Source organism: Chiroxiphia lanceolata, chromosome 7 (genome assembly GCF_009829145.1).
Source record: "Chiroxiphia lanceolata isolate bChiLan1 chromosome 7, bChiLan1.pri, whole genome shotgun sequence".
NCBI lineage: Eukaryota > Metazoa > Chordata > Aves > Passeriformes > Pipridae > Chiroxiphia > Chiroxiphia lanceolata.
Genome location: NC_045643.1, coordinates 19,835,724 through 19,851,766, shown reverse-complemented (window position 1 = coordinate 19,851,766; position 16,043 = coordinate 19,835,724). Strand labels below are relative to the sequence as shown.

The window sequence follows — 16,043 nt, the reverse complement described above, 5'->3', positions numbered from 1 at the left end:
TTGCCTTCCTTTGGGTTTTTGGATTTGGTGTCTTGAGGATTTTTTTCCACAACCGATGCATTTACATTACTTATTTGTTGATATTTTTATGTATGTGTGTTTTTCCATGGCTGTTACAAACATGCTCCAGCAGATGTATGATGTGTTCTGAAGTATGTCCAACACATTTCAAAGAGTTAACTGTTTTGTGACATTAAATCAGCACAATCTGACCCAGGACTACCCTAACAACATACAGACTTACTTGCATTTTGGGAGACTGCTTTCATCTATATAGCAAGTTCCTCCATTCATGCACCTGCAAGCTGGTGGCATTGTGGGAGGGGATTCAATAGCTGCAAAAGCCAAAAGCCACACATGCATTGGCAACACATCTTCAACAAAATAAGTTCTACCAATAGACCATTTTATTTTTCTCTACAGAACTTGCATATGCAAACTCACTGGCTACTTTTCATAACTTTTGTTTTCAGTAGCACACGTGTTTGTTGCTCTTATCTCTATTTTTTCCTCCAAAACAGCTTATTTAAATTGAAGTAAAACCTGTTCTCAGAAAATAACAACTTACTCAGCAGAAGGTAGGCATAGTCAACTCAAGAGCTGTACGTCTGCTCCCTTTATTTTGCTCCTGCAATACAGCCCACCACCACCCTTCAAACTTCTCCATTCAGAAAGCAGCAATGCTTTATCTGTTTTGTCCATCCAGCCTGCCAGATGTTGCACAGAGAAGGCCACACGGGAATGCATTTACTTATAAGGGAAAGCATGGAATGGAAATGCACATACAGGAGGAGCATTATTCTAATGATGAGTCAAGTGAAAAAAAAAATCGTATTAGCCTTCGGTAAGGGCTCAGGATATGCTCTCAGAAAAGTGCAGTTAATACAGGAAAAGCTCTGATCTTAGCCATCATTATATGCTATAAATTAAGGATGGACTTTGGCAATCCATCTTACATGGATAAGTTAGATCATAACACTTTTGTACCAAAATTTTTATCAGCCAGAGGTAGAGGAAGTCTGTTGCTACAATGTTCCTTAGAGGTGAAACTCCCTTAAAGTAAATGGAGTACAAAAAAGGCAAATGCAGAGGTTTTACAGGCTGTTTCTCAGCAGCTGCAATATGAAGAAAGGGCCAAATAAACCAAATGTATATAGAAAAGCTATGTTTGGTCAGTACACAGGCACAGTTTTCTTAATTCCTACATGTTTTATGTGAATCAGTTTCAGCAAAGAATATCAGTGTCCTCAGAGCAATAAATAGCAATTAGCAAATGCAATCAACAGTGTTATTGATCCCTAATTTAAACACATATTGCATACTTCCATTCATTATTACATACAATTAGCTCCTCTTTCTGCAGCTCACACCATGTGGCAATAGGAAAAAGCATTAACAATTATTAAGAAAACGTAATTTAGAGGTAAGGTAGTGTAAAAAGTTATGACATTTTCTCTTTGAGTGCAAAAAGAATATAATTCAGAGAATATTAACCACAGGAAAGATGCCAGATATAATGTTATAAATCGTAATATGTTAAAAGATGTTGCAAAGACAAGTACAAGGACATCTGGCTACCACCCACATCACTGTAAGCTAAGAATGCAGACTCTCAGTCAGAGAGAAATAGAAATCCTGCAGTGTTATGATCTTTCTTCTCAGTAAAGGCTGAGAAGTTCCACTTGATTGGTGCTCCTAGAAGCACTGTGAGAGCTTTGCTGCAATGCAACAACAAAGCACAAAATTCTAGTTCTTAAAAGGCTTTCCAGAGTGTGCTATCTAGAAGTTATCTCTGTCCAAACTCTGAGTTTTGTAAGCTTTAAGTTTCTATTATATTCTATTATACTGATTAAACAATACCTTTTACCAAGTAGTAAATAAAATTGTTAAGAATAAGTTGTAAGAAATTCTTAGTTCTGAAATAAGTGCATTCTAAAAAAAGAAAAAAAAAGAAAATATTTTGGAATTTCAAAACAAAAATCAGAAACCATGACCAATTTTGTAGCTGGGTCTGGTCTGGCTGGAGTAATATACCTATATCCATTTTACAAATGACATGCAAAGAGATTACAGGAAATGCACAAGATGACCACAAAATCAGTGATGACTGAGAATAAAAGCCAGATGTCCTGACTTACCAGTGTCTATTAGATCATCCTTCCATATTTCTAATTCAGTAATGCATGTGCATTCCTAAAGAAAAGCTTCTTTTGCTTTCATATCCAGTTTGAGAAATTATTCTACCTGCATCACACTCTGTGCTGCTGCCTTCTATGAACCGAGTTCCTTGAGGACACGAGCAGGTGTACCCTCCTGGTCTCAGCAAGCAGAGGTGGCTGCAGACATCTTTACAAGGATTAGGCACTGGAAAAGTGATATAAAGACATTTGAAGAGCAATGCAGCATAATACAGAGGTGAGGCAGGGCAATTCCATCATCAGTAGTGTATCTCATCAACAACACACACCAAAAATCTAAACAAGTCCGGATCCAGTTTTTAAAAGAACTGATGTCCAAATACCACATTTGTACCAAAACCTTCTCTCTGCCTTTTCTTACATTCTTAAGGGAGAGACAATGACTGTTGGGAGCCAGTGTAGCACCAAGAAGACACTGAATATCCCCAAGCAACAAAGAGCTTTCTGACTGTGAAAGCTAGAATGCTTTTAATGAGGGGTATGCTGGATGCTCCTCTGGACATTCTCCTCTGTGATTATTGTGGACATGCTATAGCAGGACACCCTGCCTAAGTAGGGGTAAAACAGTTCAAATTTTACTTTGCAAAAGTCATCAGTGATTGATGGAGAAGAGAGTTTACTCTGCTTTTGGTGCTGAAGAATGCTAAAACCAATCTGACTCAACAAATCCCAAAATTAAATCTTCTGAGGCTGTGAAAAACAATGGTGTGGATATGGCAAAGTTACTGATAAAGGAACTGAAAAGTTACAGTACTGATAACTTACCTAAAGGCTGCTGAGCTGGTATAGCTAGCCTAGAAATATATGACTGACAGTCAATCACTTTACACTATAAAAACACAGTTCCACTTTTTAACGGCAGGGTCTTCCAACGTACTCCTTCTAGGAGTGTGTGTGGAGATTCCTACTTTGAGTGGAGAGGTCCCTCCAAGTTACTGCTGAAGGCTGAGTGAAACACTTTTACCCATGGTCATTGGTATGGATAAGCAACATCAAGCTCTACTTTATAATTATTAATCTCGCTTTGAAATTATTATTTCAATAAATAGTGTTCTATACTAGCAGTTATAGTTATGACTACCTATACTGTATAGTAAATAATTCTGATTAAATTATTTTATTATAATCATTATCACTATTATCATCAATTTAAATAAATATTTTATTCATATTTGGTTTGCCATCCTAAATCCTGCATGATGAAGTCATATAAAGGCTCAATTATGCCTATATAATCCTTTACACATAAACCACTGACAAGTCCAGGATAAGGATTGGAGCAGCCACACCTAGACTCCTTTCTGAGAAGGAGTTTAGAAAGAAAGGGGGTCCTTTCTGAGCCTTGTGACTCAACGGGAGGGTGTCCTGATAAACTTTACCTGAAGCTTCCATTCTGCCCACAGCCCATGTCATAGCTGAAATATCCCGCCTGGAGGCAGTATTAAACAGCCAGCACTTTGCCAGGATAAATGCATATTGTAACTGCCATCTCTATGACAACTCCAAGATGGAGAAGAAAAAGAGAAAGGACAAGGTCATAACTTAGAACTAAGGGACTTGAAAAAACAGTGTCTGGTGTTCCACTGTTGATTTAATTTTGCATGCGCAGAAAATACTTGTCAGCCTCTATTTAATTTTTAGGTTTTCAGAAACTAGTATTATCACATACTGATAGACACATTATCAGAAGATTAATAAGCTCTTTGAATACATCAATATCAACTTGGATCTCATAGCAAGGAAAGGCTCACTGGGATCCTGATTACCCACCTGACTGGTTGTATCTGTGCTGGTGATAGATGCGCACTTGAGTAAGCCAGGGATTCACGGTCAGCACTTTCACTTTTTCTCCATTTCCAAATTTATCTTTCTTCCAGACTTCTCCTCGTTCTTTAGCTATCCAATATAAATGGCCTTCAAAGACATCAAGGCTGTATGGACTGCCTACTTCTCAAAGGAACCAAACAATAGACCATCAGCAAGCAAATCTCCAGCACGAGTGACAAAACTGCTGTTCTTCAGCTTAAATATATTATCTCATCATTTAAGACATTTGCAGCTATATATTTACATCCTTATGTGCCTGACTACTTCACGTCACTGTTCCTGCAGACTGCTGAATTATATACTTTAAAAAAGCAAGAAGCCAATTTTCCACATTGTCTTCTTTTTGGGTGATGTAAATTACCCTCAGGGAGTCTAGTTACCAGGCATCATGAGCTCTGAACCTGGTGTGCCATTTATCCCTCTACAAAGAAGAAAACACTACCAAGACTTACTCTTCGAAAAGTTCCCAAATCTAGCCCCACTTGTGAAGCCCAAGTGCTTGTTAGCACACATCTTGGTTACTATTACATTAATTGCATAATAAGTTCTTACCTCCATGCAATACAATGGTTCTGTCTGTCCCATCCGGTCTCATAGATTCAATAATATTTTCTTTAGAATCACTCCAGTAGATCCTATCATTGTTCAAATAATCAATAGAAAGACCTGTTGGCCAGCCAAGGTCTTCAGAGATCAGGGTTTGTCTTTGTTGTCCATCCATCCAGGCACATTCAATCTTCGGCTGCCTTCCCCAATCAGTCCAATACATGAGCCTGAAAGGACAGAACCAGAATTTAATATAGTTCAGAATTTGGTTGTCATGAATATCCTTTGGAGTCTCATGCAAAAGATCAGTTGCATAACAAAAAGCTGTTCAGCATCCTATGTTTTGCAGATGTTTTTAGGAAGGTCACAGAGAGTTCACTGAACAAGCTTGTTTTAAGTAGAGAAGATAAATACCAAAAGAACATCCATCAGTCACAACAGAGCTGCAGCATCCAGGCGGTTGCAAGAAGCCATGCTGCTTTACCCCAACTGAGAGAATCACATATCACAGTATCTCCTAATCCATCACATAATACTAGTTGTAGCAAGCACAGCTGTTGAATGTACCAGTGCATTTACATTGCTTTCCCCTGCAAAGGAGCCTATTTCTGTATTGCTTGGAGCTGGTAAAGAGATATTCCCATCTATTTCCCTATTTCAGGAATAACAGAGAAGTTTGTTGGGCACACACAGACTCTTATTTGAACTGCCTGGCCTTGTCACCAACACAAGCATCCACGTGAAATCTAATCCAAAATACTTTCCCATGCAAACTTCGCAACATTATTAAAGGAATATTCCCAAGAATATTCCCTTAGTCTTTCCTGGAAAAATTACCATTGTAGGGGGTTTTGGGTTTGAATAGCATTGAAAACAATTCTTTTAAGTCCTGTAATACTTACCCACGTTTTGGATTGACAGCGATAGCTGCTGGTTGATCCAGTAGAGAAAAAATAAGCCATTTTCTGTACCGTCCATCTAATTTTGCCACCTCTATGCGATTAGTCCCTGCATCAGTCCAGTAAAGATGTCTGAATTATGTAAGACACAAAACATTCCAAAAGTAAATAGTCTACACTTGGAAGAGGAATAAAAAAAAAAATTTAAGAAGAAACAATATATATAACCCAAGCAAAATTCATATAATGAAACTGCACTGATTACATCTAAACTTGTTCAGTTTGGAATATACAGGCCCTAAATATAGGTGAGTTTAGCAAAAGAGATCTATTGGCTCACCAGTTTTTCCCTCTGACAAAGTTTCTGCAGCTGCCTCTGTTATCTGTCAAATAATCTTCACTGAAGGGATACTGAAAACTTTTTTCTTACTTTTAAGCAGAAGAGGTGGCTAATAAGCATCTTTAAAGACTCTGATTTCCAGGATGATGAGGTTCATTACCAGTAAAAATTTATTTACCATGTAATTTTTGCAGCAGCTCTGAAGGTGTCCAGCTTATTAGTTCACAGCTCCTCTCTAGACTTTTGTCTTATGACAAAGATACTAATGAATAAATTGTTACCACATCAGATGCAAATGCTTTTAGTCCTAATAAACAGGGCACTCAGTCTAATCCTCCTTGAATTTTGTTTATCTTTATCATCACGGCTTTATTATATTTTTGAGCCTAGATAATAAGCATTATTATGCACTCGCTAATCACACAGTGCCTCCTGATTGAATAAATTATTTGATAACTGGCTTGGGAATATGTGCAGACAATTAAACGTGGTCTTTTAAAATGAAAGTTTCAACATGATCTGAAGTCAGTGTAACACTATGCTTGAAGTGCTGAAGGTGCTAGCCTCACCAGGGATCCTTGTGATAGATACCCTTTATCCTTGCTCTCATGACCATTTAGATTTATGAATAGAAACTTAGACACTCCCTTTTGCCCTCAGAGACATTTGGTTTTCTAGGTGGCCTCCAGCTGACGATGCAAACAGCAAAATACTCTGAAGGCTATCCCAGACCTTAATATATCTTTCTCACATTTTAAAACTGCTGGAAGAAAAGAGAGAATTTTTCACTTCTTTTTCGCTATCATGATTTATACCAGGGACATCCAAAATCTGGCCACAGTATTCAGAAGATTGACTCATGTCTGTCCATTCAGCTTCAAAAAGAATCATAGACTATGCAGACTATGCAGATTTCATAGTGCCTATCTACAAGCACCAGGATCCTTTCATAATTATAGCAAATGAACTTCAGCTATGTCTGTCCACCACATCCTTTAAAAGTTACATTGCAAATAAATGATGCCATCAACACCAGAGTCAAACTCCCAGAAGTCATGCCTAACTTTCTCCCAGCTCTTTCCCAAGGTAGTAAACATAAGAAGTGATCTCATATTTCTATGATTAAGTTAAAAAAATTATCATGCTTTAGCCTAAAAAAATCCACAGCCAATAAAACGGAGAAAAAACTCATAAGAACATGATTACAAAAATGTAACCACTTTCTGAGAAAAGACATCTATTCACCAAACTTCAGAGCTGTTTCTGTTTTGATGTTGCTCATATAGTACAAGGTTGGTAAGAAAGGAGCAAAGACTGGGGAGGTTTCCCTTCCAGGGGCAGAAAAAGCTTGTTCCCTGGAGCTTACCTAAGTCATCAAAGAAGAATCCATCTGACATGAAGGCTGATATATTAGCACTTTACTGATGCACAACTGATCTGCCAGTTGTACAGTAAGGCAAGTTTCCTCAGAAAACATGTGATGCAGTCAGCTGCATGCACGTGACCTATTAACCTGCTGCCTGGGCAAGGACAGCTTACTGAACTACCTTCACACTCGACATCTTCAGAGACAGTTCATAAGCAAGAAAAAAGCGCATTTTGCACTGCCCAATCAAATCCTTGACACATTAAATGTACAGCATTTTTCTAGTTTTTCAGTGCACTTACCTTCCAACCCAGTCAACAGCCAACCCATCAGGACTAACTATGTATTTGAGATTCAAGTCAACTTCCTTTGTAGGATTGTTTCTACTGCTGTCAAATGTGGGCAGATAAGCACGTTTGATAGCTCCAAACTCAGAACCCTGTCCCAGAATGCTGAAGTACACGATACCTTCAAAAAAGATGACAAAGGTCTAGTTAATTCCATATTTGTTGAAAATTCTAATCTTTCTGAGGCTCTTATGTGAAGTTACCAGACCCCTTTATTTATGAATAACAGCCGTTCGTTCATTTAAATTACGTTGTGTTAGTATGTAAAGTTTTAAGCCATCCATCAAATATAAGATCCACATCTAAAGTCATCTTGATCTAGATTACCAAGAAATATTATGTATCACATTTTTCAAGAGTAAAGGATATTAGTTCTGAAGCCTTTACATATGATTGTGAAAGTAATTTAGAGTCTCATAACCCTGAGGAGCAAGTATGGCCCAGGACAGTGGCCCTGGGAAAATGGCCAAAAAAAAAGAACCTGACGAAGAGCCAAAAAATATAAGCTAATGCAGGGATCTAGTAGCCATTCCTGCTTAGTATAAAGATTAGTTCTGGCAAGACTTGAGCGAGGTTTGGGGATTTGAAAAGGTAAAAGAAAAGAAGGGGTTAATTTATAATAATCCTCTGCTGCAGCATAATCCTAAAGAGCCACAATTTCATAGCTAAACTCACACTGAAATGAAAGGAAAACCAGAGCAAAACATATCTAAACTAAATTAAATCATCAAAGGAAACCACACTGATGCTGCAGAATGAGCAGAAGGGAGGGGCAGATTCAACCAAGACCTGGCCAGTTAATCTAATTTAATTTTGACTTTCAGTGTAAATCAAACACCTACACTGCAGAAATGCATCTTTTTAAACCAACCACTGCATGGTTGAGTATTAACATACTCACTCAGGCCTATCCCTTCAGGGTCCCAATCATAATCCAGAGCTTGGATGCGCTCCTGATTATCGATATAGTCAGAGTACTGTTCTGATGAGATATTGTACCTTCGAATCCGCACATTATCTGGCAGCAGTAACAATGGAGGATTACCTGGGAAATGATCGTGAATTTATTTTCATGTATTTCTCATTTTAGAAGAAGCAGAAGAAAGTCACTTCTAGTCAAGCCTAAACTGTGATTTTCACAAGTCCTATCTGGACAAGAAGAACACAAGGCCACTTCTAAAGCTTCAGAGCTATTCAAACTTCTTGGTTTTGCAAAATTTATTAAAAGCTATTGAAATGCTTAACAGTGAGGATAGTATTATTCTTTTCACCATAGATCTTGTGCAGAGGTAATCATTAAGGGATTATTCCTTAAAAATTCTTAAACATTACATTGTTGGCATATCATCACTTCACATTTCAAAAATAGATTGCCACTACACAATATGCACTTCAACTTTCCTCCCTCAAAGTACAGGAAATGATTTTGAAAGTACAAATAGAGTGCCAGTACCCTATGACACGACCTGTCTGAGTTGTTCTACCTGAAAGTCTTTAAATCTTAATGTTTCCATATTCAGATGAATGTTCTCCTGCCCACAGCTTAATTTGGAGTTAGCCTAATAATGTCCCACCAGGGCCTCACTTATGAGGGCTGTGAGCTTGTACTGCAAAGTGTGGCAGAATTCCAGGCACACATAGAAGTAGAACTTCAGGTACAACAAATTTTGTTATGTTACCAGCTACAACCATATTATCTTCCATCACTTAGCCTTGAAAACCTGGTGTGTCTAGATGTTTCCTGAATAAATCCTATGAAGGAGGGTTTCAAAGAACTAGATTTCTGACACAGTCATATAAAGAGGCAGCCAGGCAGAAACTCAGGTGCAAATGTCCTTTTGCATTTCCAGCCTCATGCTCAGCAGCTGAATTTGCTGAATTAGGCCCCCGGACAGGAAAGCTGGAGACATTGTTTTCTCATAGCATTTTTCATAATACAAATAATTTTTAAGTTTCAAAATCTCCAGTAGCATGCAGGTTAGGTCACAGGCATTCTGTTCTGAAGATTTTACTATTCCAGTAGGCACACCATATTTCTATCATTTTTCTGTTAAAGCTGGTAAAGTGTAAATACTTTTCTAAATACAGTATTGTTTCTGTTTTATATAACACTGTCACTTTTTTCCTATCACCTCTTTATTTTTATTATTGCTATTCTATTACTATTATTTTCTGAATCAACTCTACCTATTCAAAGACTGCCACATGCTGTAGTCATTGCACTGAGGTATGATAAAAAGCCAATGATTGATGTTAAACATTGGCCAAAGTCCTTCTATTTGTGTGCATCAGTCCATGAACAATGAATGGCAACCTGTCAAACTGCCTTTGATTTGTACCAGCTTAATGCAATTTTTTCTGGTGCATTATTTTGTTGAGAAAACCTAAACTTCAGGAATAGGCAACATTAATTTCTTTGTGATGACAACCACAGGATAACAGGTTTTTGTTTGCAGAAAACTTCAGGAGAAAGGAAGGCAGGTATCCAAATCAAGGTATTATTTGTAATGTTTACAACTGGAAGGAGAGATGAGCACTTTTTTCCTGATTATGCAATAGGTGGAACACACAGATTCTACTATTTTACAGAATAAGGATTGGTTTTCAATATCCTCTTCCTACAGAAGAGAGGATTATACTCATTAAGTTGCTACATTCCACTTGTTCTTTACAGGTAGCAATCTTGCTATCAGTTAACATACCATTAGCTGCGCACTGTTTCCCTTGTTGATCACCCACAGACCTGAAGCCATCTGCACAGAAACACTCATAGCTTCCTTTGGAATTCTTGCAGTCCTGGGTGCATGTTCCAAAGATCTCACACTCGTTGATATCTGAACACAAGCAGAGAAAAGATTTCTAGAGCCTTCTTTCTTGTTTAGCCTGAAGGAGGCTCAGGGGGGACCTCATCACTCTCCACAACCACCTGAGAAGTTGCAGTGGGGTGGAGGCCAGTCTCCTCTACATACCTGCAGTGAGAGGACCAGAGCAAACAGCCTTAAATTGAGAGAGGAGAATAAATGGCCTTAAGCTGAGACAGGAGAGACTCAGATTAGATATTAGAAAATTTCCACTGTTAGGGTGGTCAGGCACTGGAGTAGATTGCCCAGGGAGGTTGTGGAGTCACCGTCCCTGGAGGTGTTTAGGAGGCATCTGGATCAAACCCCATCAGATTTCTGTCCCTTGGATTGCAAAGATAGGACAAAACCTATATGCTGTAGAGCAAAAACATGTATCTACAGCCACCAAAAGCTTAAAACAAGTCTGAACTGTGGAGCCAGTTCTTTGTTGAATTCGAGGCCTGTATGTTAGAAAACATGATTCAGCAGCAAAACTTTTCAGGAAGCATCTGCTAAATGAATAAAAATCCTGTTAGGATGTGAAAATGGATGGTCACAATAGAATCACGAAGTGACAGCTCATGGAACACTTATCAGTGAGAAGACATTTATAAGATTGAAAATACCATCACAGGAGTTTCGGTTAGTTTCACTGGCCTTGTACCCTGGCCTACAGGAACAGATAAAGCCTCCTTCATTCAGGTTGGTACAATTATGTTCACAGATATTTTCCGCACAAGTTCGCCCTGTTCCAGGATCTGAGGAAAAAAAAAAAAGCAAGCATATTATGGAATTATAATCAAAAAATGAAGTGATATGGGGAAGGTATAACAATTTTTATCATTACTGTAATAGAAAATAGTTTTCAAGTAGACAAAGTTAGCTTTCTTTCCTTTTTTCTAACTAAAATTAGAAGAGAATGGTAACCACTGGTCAAGAGGGCTGTCAACTGAGAAGCAGTTAACAGGGTCAGGATAAGAGCCATAACCATTAAAGCTCACCTTCCATAAAAGAAATTACATTCTACATTACCACCAATCTGCAGCAACTGCAGAATTTCTTGTTCATGCCATACCTAACCTAAAGTCAGCACGGGTCATTGCACAGAATGCACTGCCCTTTCAAACATGCCTATAATGGAAAAGCCAAGTCAGGGATAATAGATAGTCTGTAACAGATAATGAAAATTATACTCTTCCCAAAGTACATGTAGAATTCTATTGATTCTGACATCACAAAATACTTGAGTATTTTTACTCAATACTTTGAGTATCTGTTATATAAGCGGAAAAGATAGATAATATGTTCGATGACAGATCATGAGGAAAAGATACAGATGTACAGCAAAAACATTACATTAAGCTGATTATCTCCTTTATACATTCACATTCCACTGCTGACTAATTTAAGTTTAAACAGCTCAATTTCACATACATGTGTAGAAGCATAAATTACTTGTACACATATACACACATATATACCGTTTTCTCTATAGCAGGTATTTGATGTTGGGAAGGCTCTGAATGTTACCATCTGACCTGCATTCACATCCACCCCCAAACAGTACAGTGCTGACTGCCAGAAGGTATGTGTTTCACACTGTTTCATAGCATTTATAGTTTTATATTTTCCTCAAGTCATTGCATTAGGTTATATTACCTAAAGACCATTGGGATGGTAAGTGAAACAGAAAAATCAGCTGCTTCAAAATGGACTGTACTATAGGCTTCCAAGTTGTGTTCTGCAAGTCTGCTGGATTGCAAATCACCCGTGCAGCATTTGGCACACTTTCACTTGAAGCCATCACAGCCTGACAAATTGAAATTGCAAGTACATGCTCATATTATCATTGTGCACATTGATATAAAAAGTTAGGAGTTTTTGTTTCCAGATTCCATGGAATAATCTCTCTTCCCTCAAAGTTCAAGTCAAAGCTTTTGCGTCCAAATGGTTGCTAGTAAATTTATAAAACATAGTTAATAAAAGCTGTACAGGGGATTCGAGAAGGCAGTCAGGCCAATGACTGCCTGTCCTTATAGAATTCTGTGGTCATGTCTTTAAAAAGGAAATAGAAGCATCTCAATATACTTTTAACAGGGCTAGAGCAATGTATACCAGTTCAGAGTCTGCCCAGGAATAATTCCACAGGTTGGCCTATTGCAATTACGATTGAAATAGCTGCATGTTCTTGCCTCTGTAATGCAATTCATTTTAAAACAAGATAAAAAAAAAAAAGATAAACTCCTTTTTTTTTGGTGATACATAAATACCCTAAGCCTAAAAAAGACTGTTCAGAGAACTGATTTTCATAGAATCATACAACCATCTAGGTTGGAAAAGACCTTTAAGATGACCAAGTTGTACCATAAACCTGACACTGCTAAGCCCCACTAAACCACGTCCCTAAGTGCCACATCTACATATTTTTGTACAGACATGTACAAAATAATGAAAACAAAAAAGAATTAAACCAGAATGAATTAAAATAATGAAAGAATGAAAATAGAAAAAGAATAAAACCAGAAAATATTATCATTGGGTAATCCTAGCACAGGTTAATTTACACAGGCTAATTAAAAAGGAATACTTCTTAGTATGCTGTTCAGGAAGAAAGATGTATTGTTATCAGTTTCAGAAATTTTATTTCAATAGCATTGCAATTTTGTGTTCTACTGATATTATTACTTACTGCAGCCGATTTCATCAAAATGGTCTCCACAGTCATCGTAATTGTCACAGACATAATGTAGAGGAATGCAATTTCCATTATTGCATTTGAATTCTTCAGTTGTACACGGCCTTGGTGTCGGTTCTCTACCTATAGCCAAGAAGAGAAACTTTTCTCTGTCACAATTTCAGCTACAAAGTACCACGAGACAGCACTATTCCACATTGCTAATGGGGAAGCTGATACAATCTGGTAAAACAATGATTAGAGTGACTTTGAAACGCTGTAGTTAAAACCATAACAAGGACATAAACCTCCTGACTCCTAGTCAAATTCCTGAACTGAAAGAAGTTCCACTATTTTATTAAAAAGACAGAAGGAAAATTCTTTTTATTAATAGTTGATTAAACTTTCTTTTAAATAATGCAAGCCTATTAATATCCTTTAGTGATATACTTCATACATCTACTGCAGACTTCAAGAGATTATTGAGATACTAGTATTCTATTAAATTCTAGAATTTTGTGCAATAAACTCAGCAAATAATATCATTAACCAACTAAGAATATGATTAAACTTGATAATGTAAAAATCAACACAGTCAATGAGAACTACATAAGATGTCTGAGGGCAAAAACCTATTGAATATTAACAGAGCTTCTGCAGAGTGTGGACCTAAATATCAACACTATTAATATGTGCATAACAGTGCCACAAATTCAGAAGTAGCCATTCCTTTATTTTATTCATCCCATCTTAATTTTATGATACAGCCAGACTTTTTCTTCTTCCTTATTTTAAGTGGAGTTCATAGTAAGATGATAAAATTTAGCTGCTGGCTCATATTAAAATACAATATTGTTTTGAAAATCATGATCTTTACTTTTCAGACAAATGTTTGCAGATTTTTTCTACTTATACAGAGAGCCATAAATACTTAGTACCAATAACCGTAGTTTAAATTATTTCATACTATTACTTTCATAATTTATGTTTAATTTTGACATTTCTTTGGTATTAAATATTAATCACATCACAATTACTGATTTTGATGCTCAATTTTGTGTAAACATACAGTGTTCCTCTTTCTCGTCACTTCCATCTCCACAGTCATCCTCCTGGTTGCACAGCTCATGACTGTATATACAGCGATTGTTTTCACATCGGAAGCGGAATGGAGATTCACAAGCAATATCCACTGAAATCAGAGATCAAGTCAATCACACTTTGATACTTGATGCCATTGAGACACAAATTATTCCAATCACTTTTATCTGGTAGCATTTATATGCTTTGTCTATTTCAAAAGGTGAGAAGATATTCAGACCCAAAGAATATTTTCTGCACATTTTGCTGACTGTATGTTAGGACATTACACATTTTTTTGTCAGAAGACAGTACATCATCTTTGGCCAAAGGCATATTCTCTACTACATATAACACTGAAGTTTCTAGATTTGTTCATGAAGTATAGTGACTGAAAATCCAACATGCTATTAGTGGCTATATAGTGTACAACTGACAAAACCTGTTCAAGTAGCACTTCCAATAACTAATTGTTAGAGCTGAAGTCAGGACTCCTCAACCGTACTTACAAAGACACGGTGACAATACCGATAGCTTTAAAAGCTCAGCAACTTTGAGAATATACATCATCTGAATTAATCTTTAATTTCAAATTGATGTTCTTATTTTAGATAATCAACTGCAAAATGTGAAACAGTGTCCTTATCTCTTTGCTATGCTTCTCCCTACTTTTATAACCACATATACAAATATCTGCAAAGCAGTGAGAAACACATTGTTGGAGGATGAAGTGAACTTGCATATGAAGTTCTCATCCTGAAAAATTAAAATTTATTTTCTAATTGTTCTGTCTATTGTAGGTAGATTTATTTAGCATATTGTTCATTTGAGTATAATTTCTCTCTCTTACAGCAAAGGTGAAGTTCTTCATCAGAGTCATCTCCACAGTCATTATCACCATCACATTTCCAGTATGGCTGGATACAGACGTGGTTTTTACATTCAAACAGCATGGGCGGACAGTACGTACCATTAGGATACCGTGTTGCTGAAGAAAGGAAAATGATTATGACATTTGCATTTACAATAAAAATGTTATGTTTTCCTGAAAAATATTCAGCCCAATCCTATGTTATTTTTAAAAACCCTTCTCTCCATAATAGGAGGTACTACATGAGGCACTGCAAAGATGTACAGCAACAACAGACTGCAAGGACAGAGGACTTCTTGGTAGCGATAATGTAATTAACTCAGGTTTAAATAAACAGTGAAACAACATAACTGAACTAAAGGAAAGAAAACAATATGATTCTACCAACCTATATAAATAAACCATACCCTTGCTCTTTCAAGGGCTTCTCATACACTTTCTCCTCCCTTTAAGAACAGCCAAATGTTGTGTAACTCAGGTTCTGAAAGACAACTGTTGTGATGTACATTCCAGGATGCGGTTACCATCAGAAAAATACAGATAGTAGTGTGCAGATGCCCCTTCTTACTTGAAGCACCGGTGTTAAAATGTAAAGATGCACAGAAGTGCCATGATACCAACATAAAGAGTTCCCTCAAGTATTGAAGCCTAAAATAATGTGAATATGTAAGTCAGAACCAATACTTCAGTATCACTAAAAAGCTGATGTCAGTCAATGCAGATAGAGCAGAGAGACGATATTTTCATTCCAACTGTGAACACTACTTTCTGGTTTAACAGATGGAGCTGGAGCTTCATGCAAGCTACAGATATTTTTTCACAGTAGATTAATATACAGAAGGAAAACAGAAATGGAAAAGTATTTTATTTCCTTGGCTTCACTAATACTCTGGGAAACTTTACAGAAATTTGGGTATTATAAAGAAAAATCTCATTACAGAACCTTATTAGAATTTGGTACAACTGAAACAGTTTGGATCTTGCAGTGTCCATCGGATGGTCAAAAATTTTAATTTGATCGCACATGTATCTTCTCCTGGACCTTGTAAACACAT

At 37.0% G+C, this 16,043-nt stretch overlaps 1 protein-coding gene across 2 annotated transcripts in view; it reads right to left on the bottom strand.

Moving 5' to 3' along the window:
- The window catches only part of LRP2 (LDL receptor related protein 2), a 114,851-nt gene that overhangs the window by 5,963 nt on the left and 92,845 nt on the right, over positions 1–16,043 (bottom strand). For both annotated transcript variants that reach the window (XM_032692907.1, XM_032692908.1), the window contains exons 61-72: positions 14,968–15,105; positions 14,107–14,229; positions 13,053–13,181; positions 10,990–11,121; positions 10,226–10,357; positions 8,425–8,568; positions 7,479–7,644; positions 5,474–5,602; positions 4,578–4,798; positions 3,969–4,145; positions 2,245–2,364; positions 245–335 (exon numbers count right to left, since the gene is read on the bottom strand). In XM_032692907.1, the coding sequence (XP_032548798.1) occupies positions 245–335; positions 2,245–2,364; positions 3,969–4,145; positions 4,578–4,798; positions 5,474–5,602; positions 7,479–7,644; positions 8,425–8,568; positions 10,226–10,357; positions 10,990–11,121; positions 13,053–13,181; positions 14,107–14,229; positions 14,968–15,105 (1,702 nt within the window). The remainder of the gene's footprint in view (positions 1–244; positions 336–2,244; positions 2,365–3,968; positions 4,146–4,577; positions 4,799–5,473; positions 5,603–7,478; positions 7,645–8,424; positions 8,569–10,225; positions 10,358–10,989; positions 11,122–13,052; positions 13,182–14,106; positions 14,230–14,967; positions 15,106–16,043) is intronic.